Source organism: Emydura macquarii, unplaced genomic scaffold (genome assembly GCF_026122565.2).
Source record: "Emydura macquarii macquarii isolate MOO-44397 ecotype Brisbane River unplaced genomic scaffold, CSIRO-AGI_Emac_v2 contig_2636, whole genome shotgun sequence".
Taxonomy (NCBI): Eukaryota; Metazoa; Chordata; order Testudines; family Chelidae; genus Emydura; species Emydura macquarii.
In genome coordinates, this window is record NW_027132773.1 from 16,172,673 (window position 1) to 16,192,860 (window position 20,188).

At 38.0% G+C, this 20,188-nt stretch overlaps 1 protein-coding gene across 1 annotated transcript in view; it reads right to left on the reverse strand.

The window, feature by feature from the left end:
• The window catches only part of DOCK4 (dedicator of cytokinesis 4), a 373,592-nt gene that overhangs the window by 16,169 nt on the left and 337,235 nt on the right, over positions 1-20,188 (reverse strand). The window contains exons 39-49 of the mRNA XM_067564219.1: positions 19,126-19,230; positions 16,283-16,424; positions 15,538-15,704; positions 13,929-14,015; positions 12,052-12,228; positions 7,524-7,607; positions 5,981-6,100; positions 5,491-5,612; positions 5,074-5,194; positions 4,465-4,546; positions 4,111-4,220 (exon numbers count right to left, since the gene is read on the reverse strand). Of these exons, the coding sequence (XP_067420320.1) occupies positions 4,111-4,220; positions 4,465-4,546; positions 5,074-5,194; positions 5,491-5,612; positions 5,981-6,100; positions 7,524-7,607; positions 12,052-12,228; positions 13,929-14,015; positions 15,538-15,704; positions 16,283-16,424; positions 19,126-19,230 (1,317 nt within the window). The remainder of the gene's footprint in view (positions 1-4,110; positions 4,221-4,464; positions 4,547-5,073; positions 5,195-5,490; positions 5,613-5,980; positions 6,101-7,523; positions 7,608-12,051; positions 12,229-13,928; positions 14,016-15,537; positions 15,705-16,282; positions 16,425-19,125; positions 19,231-20,188) is intronic.

Below are 20,188 nucleotides of genomic sequence, written 5' to 3' on the forward strand. Positions count from 1 at the left end.
AAATCACAGCAATACTATGATATTATTTTAAGCTCCTAGGTGTTTCTATTGGCAAAATTCACACAGCACATTGATCACTTTTTGATCAATAAATAACAGAGGAAAATAAAATAAATAGCTAGTCCCACAAATAACTCAGATTTAATTTTTAAGGCAAATCATAATAGAGAGGATGGTGTGTTCTGTAATTTAAAGGAAAATCAGACCCACAATCAGTTAGGGAAAACCAATCAAGCCAAATCCTGTTCTCACATCTTCTTCCAGCGTTAACTACTGCTCTTTGCCAAGAGAGTGAGGCAATAAATAAAAAAAAAAAATGATGCCCTTTCTGAAGGAAAAGTACCGGAGCTGAAAAAGCAACTGAAATCACTAGTAGGGATCAAGGAAATAAATTCATATGAAACACAAAGGAAAAAAAACAGATTGAAATAAAGAATGACATAGTTATGAAGTTTGCAATGCTGTTGTAGCTGTGTAGGTTGCATGATATGAGAGAGACAAGGTGGAAGAGGTAACTTTTATTTGAATCAACTTCTATTGGCAGAAGATATTGATATTTGGTTATGTCAAGAATGTTGAAACTGATTGTGGCATCCAGGAACATCATCATCTCCAGCATCAGCTTCCTGCATGCCACAATCAGCTTCCATAATCTTACAGACAATTATAAACAAGAAAAGCATGAATCCCCACACCTACATGCAAATACCCTGAGAGAACCTGCTTTGATACAACAACAACAAATCCCAGACAAACCCCCAAACTCCAAACGCACACCCCTACATGTCACCTACCAACCTACACTAGAATCCATATGAGGTATCTTCAAACAATTATAACCCATACTTGATGGGGAACACATCCTGAAAGAAATCTTTCCCAACCCCTCTCTTCTGGTCTTCAAACAATCTCCTAACTTCATCAGAAGCAAGCCTCCCATAGATGAGGACACACCAACTCAACTCAGCACCAGACCCTGCCAGAACAGATGCAAAAGCTACAGACATATCTCCACTGCTAAGTTAATAAATACCCAACACTCAAGATCCATGGGTCCTACACATGCCTATCACAACATATGGTGTACCTCATCCAGTGTATCAAATGCCCCAACAACAACTATGTGGGTGAAACCACACAATCACTTCATTCTTGAATGACCTCACGCAGAAAAATGATAAAAGACAAAAACATCCTACCATCCAGGGACAAACACTTTTCACAAAGCAATACCCTGTATCTGGCCTTTCAGTCCTCATCTTCAAAGGAAACTTACACAACACCTTCAAAAATTGATCTTAGGAAGCTAAGTTCATAACTCTACTAAACACTAAAAATCATGGTCTCAAAAGATACATTGAGTTTATGGATTATTACAACATTTTGTAACTAGTCATCTTCCTTTGCCCTATGACTGCAGAGGTGTTAATTGCCCATTTCATTTTCAGTGGTTTCTTGCAACGTATTAACCCTTTATGCTTAATAATCTGTCCCACCTTGTATTTAGCTGTGGCAGTCTGATTATCTTTTCCAGACCTGAAGAAGAGCTCTGTGAAGCTTGAAAACTTGTCTCTTCCACCTACAGAAGTTGGTCCAATAAAAGATATTACCTCACCCACCTTGTCTCTCTCATAGTTATGTAGGAGAATGACACCAATCATGGAGCACATAAGGAGCAAAAAAGACAACAAAACAATTAGAGGGGCAAATGTCTATAGAGCTTTTCAACCTAGGTCACCAACAACAGGCATTCACATTCTTCATATGGAGAACAGGCAATAGAGACAAGGCATCACAACTCAGCCAAAGACCAAGAAGCAAGCACAGAAAGGTAGTCAGTAGATGAACAGACGTAATCTTAAGAAGCAACTCAAGGCAGGAGCATTGGTCCAATACTTCTGTGGCTTGGGTCCTACTCAGTCCTTGTAACTTCCTCAAATGAGGTGTGCAGTGGCCTGACAGCACTGGATTTGGATTTGAAGAGCAGGCATTGATTTCCCTTTGTGCCTCTTCTTTTTCAGGTTGAAAGATAACAGTATAAATTAGTCTTTCACTAGTGACAAAGAAATGAAGGGAGTATAGTGTGAATGCTCTGATGGAGACTCTGAACGCAAACTAGTGCTAAAATAGTAGTAGGGACTAGTAATAGCATCAATATCTAATTTTTAGGAAGTGCTAAGGATGTCTCTTTAAGGAATGTGATAATATGGTCTTTATAATCGCTCAAGCGTGAATATGTTTTCCCCCCTATCCCTCTTTGATGATAGAGGGTTAGAAAGGTATTTTTTGAATATGACCCTTTCTTGCTATCCTGGAAGGAAGGGGTTCTGAGAAGGATACCTTCCCCTTTTCCTAGAAAAGTTAGATCCCCTATAAGGGCATGAGAGGAATAGTTGAACTTCCTGCCTTTGAAATATACTTCTTTCTATGAGAAAAGTAATTTTCTACTTACCCTGTCTGGGGACACTGAGGGTAGAGATAGATTGGGAGATTTTCCTGTCAGGTGAGCCTCTGGGAGGGTGGAGATTGGGCCTATGGGCTCCTCACGCTCTCTTGGTGAATCTCTGGTACAGCGGGGAACGGAGGCCGCATTCCACTTGGCAAAGCAAGAGTTTGCAGGCTGGGAGCAAAAATGGCACAATTCTTTCTTTATGGCAGACTGCAAAGCCACTTTACATACAGAATATCTGCTGGTCTTTGCTCTATGCTACTTTGGCTGCTCTGCCATTCTGAGAGTGGCTGGAAGCTATTAGTTGAGAGTACTCATTTTGTGGTCCCTGTTTCTCAGTCTGGCTAAGATTAAATATTTGTTCTGAGTCTGTAAGGTATCATGGTGATGGTCCTGGTTAAAAAAAAAAAAGCAGCTTAAATAGAAAAGAGGAGAATATTTTCTCTTCAAGAACCAACTTAATAGCCAAAAGGTGGAAAGTGAGCGAGTGAGAGAGAAAGAGAGAGAGGCAGAACTAAAATTAAAGAGAAGGCAACAAATCATTTCTAAAGTAAAGGAATCAGAACTACTGAGCTGTCCTATTGTCAGAGGCAGAATTTCTTTGGGGGGAATCAGAATGGATGTGGTTTGCCATTGTCATAGAACTCTCTATCAAAGTGCTTGAGTTTCCCTCAGTCTCTGCACCAACAAAGGGCCATATTGTGGAGGTGGAATAGACTAGAAATGTTTTTATATATACACCAAAGCAAAAAGCACTGGAAAGATAGTAGGCCCATTAATAAAAGGATGAAATTAAAGAGGACTCAAAGTTGGCTGGTACACAACTCATCTTGTAAGCCTTTTTAATCCACAAAACTAAAAGGACGGGGATATTCCTATTTAGGATTTAAAGATGGTAATTTTAATGTGAAAACTCATTTCTCCTCTCTCTCCTCCTTTCTCTCTCCCATGCCAGAAAAACCACCTCCCCTTCCCTATTTGTCTTTCCTCTTTGAAATGACCTAGGGATTTAGGAATTGCCATATGCGATTGGTATAGTAGTGTATCTTGCCTTTGACAATGACCAGTACTTACGATGTTTCAGAGGAAGATGAATGGAAGCTCACAGTGGACAACTGCTATTGTAACAGTACTTCCACCTTCCTTGCTCCCTAACTCATAAAGGAAGAGTCATGTAATGGCAGGGAAATGGATTATACGACCTTTGCATCTCCCACTTCTGTGATTTTACATCAAAACCAGGTCTAAACTCGGCAGATAGTAATCACAGATTAGATCAATTTAAGCAGATGCATATTTCAGTTCTTGCTCACTTCTATTTAGTATGTACTATATATTTTACTAAAATAATATTGTCTATAAATATGCAGAAAACCTTTCCTTTTTCCCATTTGTAGTCATGCTGTTGCCAGTTCAGATGAACACCTACCTACCAAAAGTAACAACGGTGGGCAGAGGTTGTAGTGGGTAGAAAATTATCTATGCTATTTGCAAACATCTGAACATTACCAAATGAGGAAGTGCCCAAATTTTCTCAGACTGATTTCTCTCTTCTCTTCTAAAATAAATTCTCCTGTTGAATCAGTGACAAAGTTAAACAAGCTTTTTTTATCATATTCCTCAAAGTAAATGTTAACAGGTCTCCCTAACAAACTGTGTACCTGTGAAGGTTCTGAAGGTGTCGGGTAGATGGCACTGCATGGCCTCTCTCTTGGGGACAGGCAAGAATTTTCTCTGGAATGCTTATGTTTGTCAGACAACAGAGGAGAAGCTGGAATATAAAAAACCCAAAAAGATAACTTAATGCACTAAAATGCAGTGAAATTCTGACTACTTCAATTCTGTGGGCCAGTTTCATAGCACAGGAGCGACAACCTATTGTTCCCTTCCCAACAATTCACCTTCCTCAGACAATCAATTGCATTCTGTGTCACACCAGTGGCACACAGGTAATAATTTAAGAACCAGTGGTTTAGTGCGTTGAGAGCCATTTAACTCAGTGGACAAGCACTAACCTCTGGCACTGGATGGAGCAGAGCTGGTCACATTAGGTGAAGCGGAATGAGTAGAACTCAAGCTTGAGGTAGATGGACTTGGCTGGAAGTTGATGATATACTCTTATTATCATGTCATACATACAAGTTTGTAAAATATAAATACACTGCATATGTTTACACAAACATCTTGCCCAGAGCAGAGAGTTATAATTTATTACGTTAGTTTTCCAAGACCTCTAAGCAGCAAAATGATGTGAATAATATTAATATAATTGATTACATTTTGAACTTCCTGCAGTGTCAGTGAGAGTGAGACAGAAAGGCCTGATTAAAGAAAAGAAATAGATTTGATTTAGAATGTGTAGCTTTAAATAATTTCTCTCACAGGCATTTATATCCTCTAATTGGACTGTATAGTTATGTAAAAAATAATTATTTTCTATAACTTAACAAAGGCTGACAACACATAGAATATGAAGGACTGTTTATTAAAAAAAAAAGCTTTTTAACACTCTTTCAATCACAATTCTCAAGTAAATAGAAGACGATAATGAGTAAATAAATCTAGTGCTTTCTTGTGAGAAAGCTCACAATAGGATTTTAGCTTAGCAATGGTAATACTTTTACCTGCATGTTGAAAACTTCGTCAGAGCTTTCTGACTGCCCCGTGATATTGCTGACTTCAGCAGAGGCTTGTGATGACAAGGATGAGGATGAATACCTGTTTACAGCTGGGTAACTTAATGGACTGTTACAGGAAAAAATAAAAAATTAATTGAGTTAATACCTATTCCAAGTTCCAATTTATTAAACATCAATAGGGAACCAAGAGAAAATAAACACTGTATCTCATTTCTTTTATCTCATACAAACTAATTTGGGTTTATTTATCATACTGTGATTTTATCAGCTATGGATGTCTGCAGATGCCTGTGGACTGATATATTAAGAAGCATATATATGATAAACTACACCATGGACAAAAATTGTTCTTATGAAAGTGCCAAAAACTAGAAACTCATGGTAATTTAATCTTTGGTTTACCTGCGCCTAGGAATTATCCTGGTACCATCTGGGCTCATAGAAGCAGATGCTGAATTTCTACATACACGAGGGCTTCCGTTAGGGAAGTGAACAGGACTAGCTTGCACACATGCAGAGAATTCCTAATTATTGGTTAAAAAGGTTAATTAGAAAAGGGAAAGCATCATCAAGCATTTTGTGAAATACCTTATCTCTACATTTTCATTTTGAATCAGGTGCATTAAATATGAATATCTAAGAAGCTAAAATATTTTTTCTACAGTGATGTTTTACATTTTCCTTTGATAAAGTAAAATAATGATTTTTCTTTAAGTTGCATGATAATTTCAAAAAATGAAGAGACGCTCCAGTGCTACAACAATGTAATGCAGCCAAGCAACCAAAAGATGTCACTATTTGTCACTTAGTAGAACTAATAACAATGTTCAAATGAAGCAGTAACTGCAACTAAGCTGTCCCCTATGGCCTGTCAGTGCATCTGCTCACATACCTGTATTCCCAAACTTGACTTCATCACAAAGAATTGATCTACTAGCTTTTTGTGTAAAGGTCTCATATCTTGAGGCACAAACTTCTCATGCACAGCTAATCCAAATTCTAGAATCTGGGCCTTCATAAAAAAAGGGGAGGAAAAAAAAGACATTTAGTTGTTGCATTTCTGTTTAATTTCTGCTTTCCATCATTAATAACCATGCTACAATCCTATGAATCCACAGAAGTACATATTTTATAAGGACCTTGATATTAAACAAGACCTGAGGCCAAAACAAGGCATCTAGTTAAGAGCATTTACTTTTCTCCTCTTTATGCAACTTGACTTTCAGAACAGTTTAGCTGGCTTGATACCAGTGGCTTTGTTGACTGTGAAGTGAAAATCTGACTCGGTGTGAAATGTGTGAATAAGCAGTTCTAAAAATATGAATGAAGCCTTTCCCCAAACAAGATAACCGACAATACCTGGGAGTTGTACTTCTGGAGCCCTCGTCACCCCATTCTCTCCTAAGGGTCTGCTCTCCAGCTAGACTATTATCTCCCATGATGCAACACGGTCTCTCCCTGCAACTGAGCCACCGCAGTGCATCATGGGAGTCTATGGGGTCAACACACAAAAACAAAACATTTCATCCAGGTTTTTCCCAATGAAATATTCAGCCAATTGATTTTTTACTGTAGAATATTTCAATTGTCAAAAAGCATTTTTTTCTACTGGAAAAAGTTTTGTTGGATGATTTTGACCAGCCCTAGCAAATAAGTAAAGTTTATTTAGCTTATCACTTAACCAAGTGAATATTTAAAGTTCCTTTTAAATTTCATTTTATTAGTGAAACAAGGGCAAAAATAAAAGATAAAAAAAATAGACAGTCAATGTCATTTCCTAGCACATCTCTTCTTTTCAATTCATCACACACTATGGAGTTCATCTATCTTTAATTTCCATAAATAGTCACTTCTACATTAAATAATTCAAACCACCCAATAAAACCAAATAAAACCAAATACAATAAAAAAAGGAACAGAGTACAACGATCAAATAGTGATCTTAAGTTTTTATATGAAGTGCAAGCTCTCAGTTCCTTAGTTGCTGTCTTTTTTTAGTTCCTACTCAAGCAAGTATTTGTGGAATGTTTCTTTGTTTTTTTGACATAATACAAGTTGTATTATGGCTACAACATGCTTTTTAGTGATGACAGTGTCATTTTATAATAGTGATAAAAATGTAGTGGAACAACATGCAAATAAAACAAATCTTTGCACATTCTATCATATGAAAGGAAATTCTGCTGCTTACTGTTCAATTTATATTTTTTTTGGAGAGAGGAGAAGAGGATGAAGAGGATCCGAGAGATTATGTTAACTATACTTGGAAACATACTTATAGTGATAGGAAGTTGCAGTCTATCTGAAAACTTATACAGCAAATATTGAGGGCCAATGAACAGCTAAACATTGCAATTTCATATTTTATCTAGACACATATCAATTTCAGCTAGAATGGGCAGCATGCCCTCTGCTTGTCCTTTTCTCCATTTTACCTGCTCAAGCATAAGCTCTCTCAAGCGTGTGATCTTCTCCCCATCCTCTGGGTGGTTCAAGATATATTCCTTCACAAAGAATGCCTGAGCAGAACATAATCACACCACAAAGTCACAACAAGTTTGATGAATATGTTTATAATAGCTTTAAGGCACCAGGTTTTTCATAACAAAATCCCAACTCTCCCACAGCATTACAGAATAATAAAATCATGTATCACAGTTAGAGACCCACTTTTATATCTAAGGGTACTGAAGCTCTTTATGAACAAACTATTAAGCAGCCTATACAAATAAATGGCAGCCATTCCTGGTGTGGAATGTGCCAGCTGTTAGACAGCCAGGAGAGGTACAGCATGAAACTCTGGAGACAATTAGGGTTAACAGAACAAATCAGGGTTGAAATGTACCCAGGATACCAGAACTAACATTCCTACGTTCGTGATCAGTGACATGGGAACTTTAGCAACCACAAAAGCGTAGACTTCCCTTTTATATCTTACCCAAAAGATGCCTGTCTGCCAATCCCTCTTTCCCAAGGAACACAATTCCCCTTTGTGCTATACTGGATGTAGAGCTATATTTGGATAACAGTGGCACAGTAGCATTCGTTTGCGCAAATGCACCTCTCTTTTATGTTCTGAGCAGCTACATGTGTGAATTTGAAAGCGTGATAACAATATCCAGGTACAGTCTTAATGTAAATGTGGTTTTAAACAACACATAATAGACCACATAATGTGGTTGGTTTTTTTGTTTTTGTTTTTTGTTTTTGTTTTTGTTTTTTTTTTTTAAACCAAAAGGACACGAATCCTTTTGCTAGATCTTCAGGTGCATCTGAGCTACATTTGTCACATCTGAGTGTGCATATGTTTTTTCACTGTCTTTCCACAACATCCCCTGATCCTGAAGGTGCTCTCACTTGTACCAGATGGAATAGCCTCTTGGGGACCATACTACCAGCCAAGGACTGCAGGACACAGCACTCCCTCTTCCTCCAGGCCATGTCCCTCTCACCATCTCATGCCTCCTACACTGGAAGGTGGTTACACTGACTTTACAACATCTGGGGACTCTCCTATGTCAAGGGAATTCTCAACTGCTTCTTTCCACCCCCTTTATACAGCATGTGTAGTGGAAAGGCCCTCTGCATATGCATCTGCACATTCATGTGCTTTTTTATCAGTAACATAGAGCTGAAAGACAAGAATTACTCAATGCTGTGTTAGGGTATGTCTACACCGATGCCAGCAAAGTCGCCGCCGTCAGATCGATCTTTCTGGATCGATTGAGCAGTCAGTGAAGACCCGCTCAATCAATCCAGAAGTCGACGCTGTAAAACCACCCCCTCAAGAGGCGTAGCGCTGCATCAACAGGAATGAGGTTCCTGTCGGCGCAGTGTACTGAAGACGCCACGCAGAAGGGAAGCAAAGCAGTCGACGGGTGTTACGCAAGCTATTCTGTGTAACTTGAATAACTCCCGTTGACTGCCGCCAAATCGCCAGGTAAGTGTAGACCAGGCTAGAGTGTTTTTCTTTACCCCCTTTTGTCGGTGCTCCCCTCAGTAGCACCCCTTGAAGTTTTCCATCCAAGCTGAAGGGCAGAACTTTAGCTGTTAAACTCTCTCCCACTTGTCCAAAAAAAAAAAAAAGAGGAGGAAATCCTATTAATCTAGTCTGAGTGACTCCAAAAGCAGTGCACCCTGTGGTAACTGTTAATGACGAAACACGATGAGACCCCTCCAAGAAAAGGAGAAAATCTTGACTCAGTGGTGAAAACCCTTATTCTCTTTATATTCCTTCCCCAGTATTTCAACAGACATATAGGAGCTACAATTTAAATAGCAAAAAGTATTTCTCACTGACAGAATGTACATAATATGGAGGAATAAATGAAGAATGCTTTTCTTTCAGCTGTAGGCTTTTCATATCAAGCAGGTGGTATCCCAGTAATTTTGGATTAAGAATTATGCAGTTTCGGAAAAGGGCTTAAGAGAGAAATTTGTAAATTTAAATAAAAATCCACTAGTATTTTAAGGAGAAATATATAGCTATAGAGTGACTGAATCTACTGACATCCTTGGCAATGGTGGTTGCCATGAATTGAGCATCAGAGCTCCTTTCACGTTTCCTGCATATGTAATGCATTGTAAAATAAGAAATTGTTATTTGGAAGATCTTCATAAGCACAAAAGGGCAACTCTGCACGTGCTTTCAGCACAATGGTCAAATACTGCATCATATTGGCATTTTTTGCTGGCTAGCTTGGTACATAATGCATCAGAAACATTTCTCTGCTCTTGCAGTATATTGAAGACATTGAAAAAGCAACAGTGACACCAAGAGTGTCAAGAAACAGCCTGGGCAATGGGAGATGGGTGCTTTTTGGCCCTGCAGAGGGAAGTTAGGTTTCAAGAAGAGGGGATTGGCTGAAGAATCTGCTTTCCGAGTCCTGGCCAACTCTCAGGTGAGGGGCACTGCAATAGGGAGGTTCATATCTGTTGAAAAGCCTGTGCTCACAGTTCAAGCTTAGCCTGATCTTATGCTTGAAAAGTAAGGGCAGGAAAGAGAACAGACACATTGAGTTGTGGCCCAGTAGAGAAGGGAGGGGAAAGAAAGGGCTAAAGTAAGGGACAGAGATAAAGAGAAGGGAAGGAAAAGCCATTACAGAGTGATGCCCGAGGAAAAGGGAGGAAGAGGAGAAAAAATAATGGAATGACAAAATGAGATCTGTTCCACCTTGTATTTAGCTATGACACTGAGTACCTTTCTCAGACCCAAAGAGGAGCTCTCTGTAAGCTCGAAAGCTTGTCTCTTTTACTAACAGAAGTTGGTCCAATAAAAGATATTACCTCACCCACCTGTCTCACTAAGAAAATAATATAAAGAATGAGAGTGGAATACAAACAGAGAAGAGAAGAAAGAAAAGGAGAAATAGAAGAAAAAAGACCTCACTACCATCACCACCTTTAAGATTAGCACCTGTATGTTTCACTTATTCATGTTCTTCCATTTTATTTTACCTCCCCAGCTTTAAAACAAAACGTGTAATATTGGGGAGAGCTGCAAAAGGGTTAGGGACCAACGATGGTCACCCAGGGGAGGAGGGGAATATATGGGTTGATCATAAGTCACAGGTCAGGGAGGGGGGGAATGGGCAGCAGGCTAGAACTTTTAGTTTATCAATTCATACTCTGTTTCTGCATTAGCAGTAGATCCCAACAATGTGTCAGGTTCATTTTACTGCATCTTACTTCAGTTGCTGCCTTCAAAAACCTACACTGTTCAGTGGGCATTGAATCATTAAACTGCTTTTGACTTTTCGGTCAAGTGGGAAGAGTGATATTCACTTAATCTTCTTTTGCCTGGCAAGAGAAGTGTTTAGTAACATTCAAATATCCAAGTCCAGATTAGTGAGCCAGTGAATAGCTTGGAAGTGGCTTAGCATAAATCTGAGTTGCTGCCAGCAAATGATCAAAGCAGACACTTATTTACAATGTGGTCCATAGTTTGTGACTGGTGTCCACAGTCACATTGTGTGTTATCTCTCAGCTTCCAGATGTGTAAGAGATGACAGAATCTGCCATGAGGTGTTCTGAAATGACTCAGTGTGGACCACTCTTTCCAGTGTAGATTGAAACCTGTTATTCAATTTCTTGACCTTCTCATACTATGGAAGAGGGATTCCAGCATAGACCTAAATAGCTTATAAGACTTCTGGGGGGGATGTCAAGAAGGAGCTAGTACCAGTAGTGCACACATACTTTCTTTTTACTCAGAACTGCAGCTTCAATATACCACAGAGGATATTAATCCATCCAGGGATAATATATCAAACATTTAAGGTAATCATGAGGGTGACCCAAATGCGGTGATGATCATGAACTATTCTTTGGCAAGAATATAGGTAAGAGGTAACAAAATAGTTTTCAATTGCACAGGCTGTTTCCCTCTAGACTTTCCCAGAGAGCTCGGTTTCTTGAAAGACTTGGAGAAAAAAAACAAAATATCTAGAAGAACAAGTTGCCACAACAGAAACCCTTTCTTATCAAGGAATAAATGTAACTAGTGTTATTGGCAGAACAACCTCATTAAGAAATAGAAAACAGTCCAAAACTATCTCCTGCTCTAAAAAGACACCGACACAATGTAGGAAAGAGTGATAAAACTAATATTAAATACAGTGGTTTAATATTTTGATAAATGGTAAAAAGTCAGTAACCACCAAAGAATGCAAGATAATTCTGGATCTACTTATCACTATAATAATTTTATAATGCTATTTACAGTGACATGTAAATAATAATAAAACCATAAATATTTAATATATATTTGAAATATATTTTACTATACGTGGTTCTGTATAGTTCAGTGTATATTAATACTATTTGCATCCATTGTATATAATACCACCTATATATTTTTTATGCAGAGCAAGAGGCAGACAGAAAGACCTTGAAATTAGTAAAACTAATGGAATTGATAATACAACAGATCCTTAATATATATTTTATAAATAAACTGCTTACCTCTTGGTACCTAGCAACTCCACCATTAACTGCTGCATCTATGACCCCATTCAGACACATTGTGAGTGGGTTTATGTTCTGCATCTGTCGGGTCTGACACTGACTAATAAGAGTTCTCAGCTGCTGGTTCTTATTTTCCAGCACTTCAATAGCATTCTCAAGGGGACTCATTTCCACCTAGGGGGAAAAAAACACAAACAACATGTTTAATTCTCAAATATTTAACAGATAATTTATTGAAGGCTGTTTTTGCTGAATTCTAGATTCTAAACAAGGTTATTCCATATTACAAATTTTTTATGTATTTGTAGAAAATTTCTACATGTCTGGGTTGCCTTGTGAGATATTATATCAAAGACAGAATGACTTCAACCACACAAGCAAGGACAAAATTCCACCAGAAATTCATACTATTTGACTCTGCAAGACTGGTGAGCACCTCCTGCAAAATACTGAGCCCTTTCAACTCCTGGTGAAATTAACAAGGCACTCAGCATCAAGGATAGACTGATAAAAATGTATGTGCTTTACTAAAGAGTCAGAGTTTCCCTAGCTGCTAATATATACTGCAAGAAGACAGAAAAGCAGAAGAGGTTTACAATCCGATAGCTAGAGTAGAGGACAGACTGTTCTATGGCCTCTACAGTTGTCATCATTCACCAAATGTTACCACACAGTGGTATTTGAGACAGCACAATTATGTGCTAAGCTAAGCATAGGGGAAACTGTAGTATTTCAGAGATCACTGTAGGTAGCTGCTGGCAAAATCTGACTGTAATGGTGGTAAAGGTATCAAAGGTGTGTCTCCTGCTGTTTTGCAGTGACATTCTTCATGCAAAAACATTGGATTGGGAACTTGTGTGTGGTGGAGCAGCAGACACAGTACCAATCAGCTAACAGATTTTCTTTGCCTTACACAGAACTGTGTGTCATTTGATTTATACTAAATTGAGTAGCTGTTTTTCAGTAGGGACTATACCAGAAGGATGAGAGGAAGACTGACATTTTGTTGCTACAGCAAAAAAAAAAAAAAAAAAAAAAAGTAGATTTTTAAAGGGAAATAATTTGTACAGCAGTAACCCTGCACTTAATGGGGACTGGTTTTTCATTAGTATTGGACTGTCTTCTTTGGCAAGAGGGGGAATATTTGCATGTGCCAGCTTCCTGGGCCTGAGACTTGCCAAATTAGCTGGAGGACTTTAAACCAGAAGGATTATTTTTCAGAATATGTTTTGAACGTATCAGAGAAGTTACCCTGAAATTTAACTGTGAAGAAACACAATAAATTACAAGCTCTCAGTAATGGGCTGCTACTTTAGACCTTCATCTTACAATGAGCCTCATGTAGGCAGGTTTCTGAGCCTATTCAGAGACCCAGAAACTTTAACAGGGCTCAATGCAGATCCACAGTGATCCACTCCCATGCCACTTACAGCAGGACGGGGGCCCTGAGAATGATCATCTTTCAAGCATACCAACAGACATGTTAGGCCATAAATATTCTAAGGACTGAACACTGTCATGCCAGGTTCTAAGAAAATAATTTGCTGATACTAAGAGTCTCCTCTGACTATATTTTTCTTGTTTTTTTGTCTTGAATTGTTTAAGTCAATCATAGTGATGGTTGGTAGTTCCTACCTGTATTATTCAGTTATTAATAGGAAATAGCTATCATAGAAGGCTTTTAAAATAGTTGATTAGCTTTATTCAGCATAAGAAGCATTCTGAAATGCATACCTGCCACTAGCAACACTAAATATTACTAATAAACCTTTAAATCTCATTTATTACATGCTACACATACAAAGAAGCAATCTAAATTGCTAACCCAGTATTCAAAACGAACCCAGTCTATTAACAGATCTCTTTATACTCACTACTTCACGTTTTTCCACTTCAAACCAACGGGATATCCCAGGCAAACTCTGCACTAAGATCAATGTTGTTCTTTCCACCCAAAGACTCTACAAAATAAAAAAGCAAATTATCTTCAGTGTTGCTCTTTTGGGACACATTACGTAGAACGCACATTGCTTTTGTCACTTCGCCTATTTTCCATGCTTTGTTTGATCTTCTGCAGTTTTCTTAATTGATGGCTTTCTTCATTCATGTGACATTTAATGGCAGAAATCTGGTAACAGCCAAATTTGCTCAAATGACCACCCAAAAAGTACAATATACAATTTTCTCCTTTCCCTTCTAGGATTGACCGACTATTAATTTCTGCTGATGTTACCACTGGAAGATACTGTTTTTAATAATATCCTGGTCCCTGTTCTCTAAAAGGACTAGAGATGACAGCCACTCACACCTTAATTTGTTGTGAAAAAGAACAGTTTCTAGTTTTTGTATTCCTGAGATAAGGAATAAATGAGAAAAAGACTTATGTTTAAAAAGAGTGACTCACTCTCTTTTATCAAGTCTTACATATAACAAAGTGCACTGCATATGTTATACACAAATACATAATACTATTAAGTGCCTTTTAGGGAAATATCTTAAAGTGATTTTAAAACATTTATTGTGACCTAAAAGTCTTTGTTTAATTGACACTGTACATAGTATAATGCTTATATAAAATACATCATAGTAGTACCATTAAAAATCCTAAACTTTAATCAGAATATAGAACTGATTCATTAAGTTCATTTATACAGTGCTTTTTATTACCCTTACAGTTCTTACTGTAAATTCACAGCAATACCAACATGTGATAATTCACTTTATCCATTTGAATAATTCTTTCACTGAAGCACAAGAGATACAAATTATTTCATAGTATACATTAATAAGACATGAATATCTTTGACTCTGTACATATATATAATCAGGAATCAGGGAGGCATATGTTGAAAGCGTTTCTAAGTGTCTCTTGATACAGTGTGAAGGATGATACTGGAAAAGGCAAGGGTGAATTTTCCACACACCAATATTTTTATTAACAGGATTAATAATAATTTATTTATTAGGGACTAAATTGTGACTTGGCCCTGGATTAAAATATAGCAGTAGTTGTCATGTCACAGGGTCAGACCAGGAACCATTCTGTAATTTAAAGAGTCACAATTTGGTCCCTGCTTCCCCCTATCTCTAAGGAAGAATCACCTGTGCCAGCCCTAAACCTGGCACAGATTATTTTACTACTCAGTCTGTGCCAGTATAAATGTCTTAGCAAACTTATGGAGGCTGCTCTACCCCTGCAATCCCATATAGGTAGTTCATGCATGTAGTTTATGGAGGAAAGTAAGGAGGCTTCTTACGGTTTCTTACTCCCTTGTGCAGGTCTGTAGGGCAAGTGACAATTTTGCCCTATGTTTGTTTTCCTTATTATTTTAATTAAAATAAGAAGAGTATGGAAATGAAACTTGATTCACCATTATCTGCAGGGTGCATTTAATTTACTATTATCCACTTCATTCATAAAATGATTGTATGAACAAATTCTTACACAGCATCAGTAGCATAGGAAACTACATGGTACTCTACCTTGAATTCATTCTCCTTGTCCTTCGTCCCTTTGTGGAATGGCCTGTCGTATCGGAATCTCCAGATGTGATTCACTTTATAAAAACTCTTGATGTTATCTGGGATGCCCTCTCTCTGCAGGACCTCCTGGCTTTCAGGAATTGGTGTCACTGCATAGATTTGCAGATCTACATGTAAAGAGTTAAGGGCCAAACTAATTTATCATCAGCCAAACAAATAGGCTGGTTCCTGCAGCTTGAAGGAATAAAAATCCTGTAAATTCACATCCTTAAGCTTCCAGACCATTAACTTGTTTTAACAAGTCACATTTACTTCCAAAATGCACCTATTTATTATATGGAAATTAAAATATTTAACTACTTCAGATTTCACCCATAGCCTATGATACTATGCTCTGTAAATCAAGAACTAGAAGAACTGCAATTTAAACGGATATACCAGTGCTCCAACTCTGACAATTCTGCAAAATACTTTTAGTTAAATCAAAATGTTTAGCCAGGGATCTCCTATCAAGGATTTTTAAACAAACAAACAAAAGGATGTAGAAGCATAAAAGAATGACTGGAAATAGTTTACCTAAATAAATTATTAATAAAAAAGTGTTAGAAGTCAAATTCTTCCCTGATGTAATTCCAGTAATTTCAGTGGAGTCACATCATACGTTAATTTGGGTGTAACTATATAACTTTTTTTAAAAGTGTGCAAAAATTAACTGCAGAGTATGATCTTGTGAATGTATGGATACACTGTGCTTCTGCCTGAAAGATGGTCTCATCTGGCTGATTGGCATGTTGCATAGCAATGGCATGTGGGAACTCATTCAACATTCGCTGTTGGAAAGCCTCCAATCTCTCATAGTCATGTCCTCGGCAAACAAACTCCTTATTCTGTGCAGAAGAAGCAGAGCTAGTTATGTGAAAATAACTGGGCACCATTAAATAAATCAGGACACATACTTTTAAAAGAGGGTTTGGGGAATGGTCATTGCATTATTTGAACAAAGAAAAAGATAAGTAACAAAAGGCAAAGGCAGAAATCAAATACGGGGAAAAAAAGTGATTTAGCCAAAAAGAAAGCAAATCTAATTGTACCATATAAAATACATTTTATTGCTTGAGGCATTCTGTAAAATCTAATCATTACATATTTCTGTAAACAGTTATCTGCAAGGCAAAAATTGTTTTTAGTAACTGAAAGTATGCAAGGATAATGAAAAGTAATGGATGGTGAAGGCAACAGGAGATTCATAAGTCCTTGGTGAGGTGTGCTACAATCTTTTTGCTTGTTACTCCAAAATTTTGCTTTATAGATATGCACCTTGGAGAAAGGGAATGCATAAGAAACCTTCAAAATGCATCCTTATTGCCTTTCCCTCTAAAGATTGCACACATCATCAGTCTGATATATACTGCCTGCATTGTCTTAGGGGAAAGAGAGAATGGGGGTAACTGAGCCTGCTCTAACTTTGAATCTTCCACATGACTGTTCATTGTTCCCCTGTACCACCAATTCAACTTGGCTTTCTTCAATATCTGCATGTGCAACATGAACCTCACATCAACCACTGGATGCCAGGAGGTGGAATTCCCAATGTAGCACTGATTGTTTACAATGGTTGTGCAGATAGCGGCAAATGCTATGGAAATACTCATTCTTCATCAGCTTCCTATACCCCTGGTCAGTTTGACTTCAGACAGGGCCTCATCTTTTTATATATTATAGAATTTTATCCAACTTATTATGGAGTAAATGTGCACATTCACCATTTCCCAAATGATAATGTTAAATAAATTAATTTGATTTATGTATATTTTAGCAGTGGTTTTGTACAGTAGGGTTTGGTAAAAATGATAATTATCTCTGTAAAATCATGAGAACACAAACAGAGATATCGTATGCATCTGAGAGCCCCAGACTTTCTTGTGAATTGCTGTAGGTGAAATCATCTCTGATATTCTTTGAGTGCAAATACAAATAATAGCTGAGGATATTTACTTTTGAAAAAGTGAATCCCTTTCCACAGCAAACATAGCTAGGGCTTTCACTACAATAATTAACAAGCCACTTGCCTTAAAAAATTTGAGGCAGATATAAACAGTAAAGTCCTGAAAACCAAGCTTGGAAAACCAACAGAGACTAACACTGTTCTCTGTTCCTTAGCAGCGTTATTTGCAATTAACTCACAGGGAAAAGTATATTAAAAAGGCAGAGACAAATGTATGGATCAGTAACAACTGAATATCTATTGTGCAGTGACTTTTTCAGTAAGATTTATTCTACCAATTGACAAACTTTGCCAATTTCCCAAACCTTAAATTTTTTATAACCTGAGATTTTCAAATAGGTTTGTGAGGATGGCTTGAACCAAGTAGTAATAAAAAAAATGACATATACCCATTAGATGTGTTTTGTTTCACCTCTTTAAGGGGAAGGCATTTCATACTATACTTACTGAAAAGAAGACTGTGACCTCCCCTTCCAGTCTGCATAGGCCAATAAGTTCTTTCCTGCTCCTTCCTCCTGCTGGCTACCCAGCTCACTGCTCTGTTTGAGTGTGTGGGTGGGGGAATAAAGAGGAGCAGGCTCCATGAGATACAGGTTGGGGAGACCAGATGGAGTCTTTGCTCTGCCTCAAAGGTGCCAGTCAGCACAGAGGGTCAGCACAAGGGGAGAATTAGGATAAAAATGTTCAAAGTCACCTAAGTTCCATTTTCAAGAGTGACTGAGGCTTGGTCTACACTTATCCCGGCGATTCGGCAGCAGTCAACGGGAATTACGCAAACTACGGAGAAAACTTGCGTAATTCCCGCCGACTGCTGTGCTTCTCTTCTGCACGCCGTCTTCACTGCATTGCGCCGACGGGAACACGGTTCCCGTTGATGCAGCGCTACACCACTTGCGGGGGTGGATTAACAGCACTGACTTCTCGATCAACTGAGCGGGTCTTCACTGACCACTCAATTGATCCAGATAAGTCGATCTGATGGCGGCGACTTTGCCGCCGTCAGTGTAGACATAGCCTCAGGCACTTAGGAGCCTTTGTCTCATTAAAAGTCAATGGGATTTAGAACCCTAAGTATCTAAGCCACTTTTAAAAAATGAGACTTAGGTACCTTTGATAAAGTTATCCATTGTCTGTACTTGGTAAAGGGGTGGTGTTGATTACTTTCCTTGATTGCCCCTTTGCCCAGCAGACCCCCTCCCCAACACACACTAACAGGTTTCTGGGCAGCCACCAGGAGAAACAGAATGAAAGTATGTTTCCTGAGGGAGTGTTGCTCCCCTAGGAGGGAAGGGGTAGCCTATAGCAGAGGCCTGATCTCCCATTTGTATGCTGAGACAAATCTGGAGCTCAAGACGTGTGGTTTTGGAGGACTGGAGCTATTGTCCATTCTGTGGGAACAAACCTACCCCTTCTCTAAAGGAATATTAGGAGGCTACTCCATTAGACAAAACTCTTAGAGTTTTCCATCTCCTACATGGGAAGAATTCATCATACATGATCAAATTCTCAAGTAGGGAAAGAGATGATGAATGTAACCATGACGGATAGAATTGGTGCATCAAACTGACTTTGAATTTACTCACTCTTAAGAAAAATGGAAACTTTTTCCCATAAAATCCAACTCTGAAAAACTCTGGCTCCAAACGCTGTTGATCCATTATTTTATCATATAAAGAGGCTTCCGTCATCTAAATAAGTTTGAGAAGAAGAAAAACATGTTTTATACTTAAAGCCCATACAGAGAAGCAGCTGCTCAGTGCCTCAGGGTATTAGAATCACACCGCAGTACTAATAAGCAATATATGACTTTTTGATAGTAGACTGAAAGCTTCCAAGAATTTTTGTGATGTTATTTTCACTTAGGAAGAAAAAAATATTACCTTTTGTTTCTTTGGTTGGTTGTTTTGGGGTGAGAAATCACAACACACAAATCTCTTAGCATAATAAAGATGTGCATGTTTTTCTTCTTTAATCTTTCACATTTACCATCTCCATTCTTATTACATAACACACCAACACCACACCCACACTCACTCAATTTGAAATATAGTCCCAAATATTCTGCTTTTTACTCAAGTATTTAGCCATAACATGGACAGTTCCATGAGCATAGGGCATTAAGGTTTCAGGTTTTCAAAGAATCCTACCTAAGGGAGCTAGGTGCCCAAATCCAATGTAATGTCAATAGAAACTGAGTTCCTAACTTCCTTGGGCTCCTTTGAAAATTCTAGCATAGAAAATTAATGACAATCCTTTCTTTGATCAATGTATATGATAGTTGTTTCACTCAAAATATTGGCAAAAGTGAAGGTTTCAAAGCCTCCTGTTTTTCTTGATGGGATTTAGGAGACATATTCTCTGTCAATATTTTACAAATAGTGATAAAAAGAAATGGATCAACATTAGTTAATTATTGATACAATTTTGTTAATTTGCTCATATTGAAGACTCTGCAGGAAATGCAACCAGAACTAATCCACACACCTGTGGAGCAATTGTGAATAGTCTTAGCTAGAAATATGAACAGAACAAAAGTACAGCTTTGTAGTCACTTGTGTGTTAAATTTTTTTTGCAGCAGTCCAACTGGGTGACTGCACAAAATGGAAGCATTGCAAATCTATCCATTTACTGTTCTACATATATCC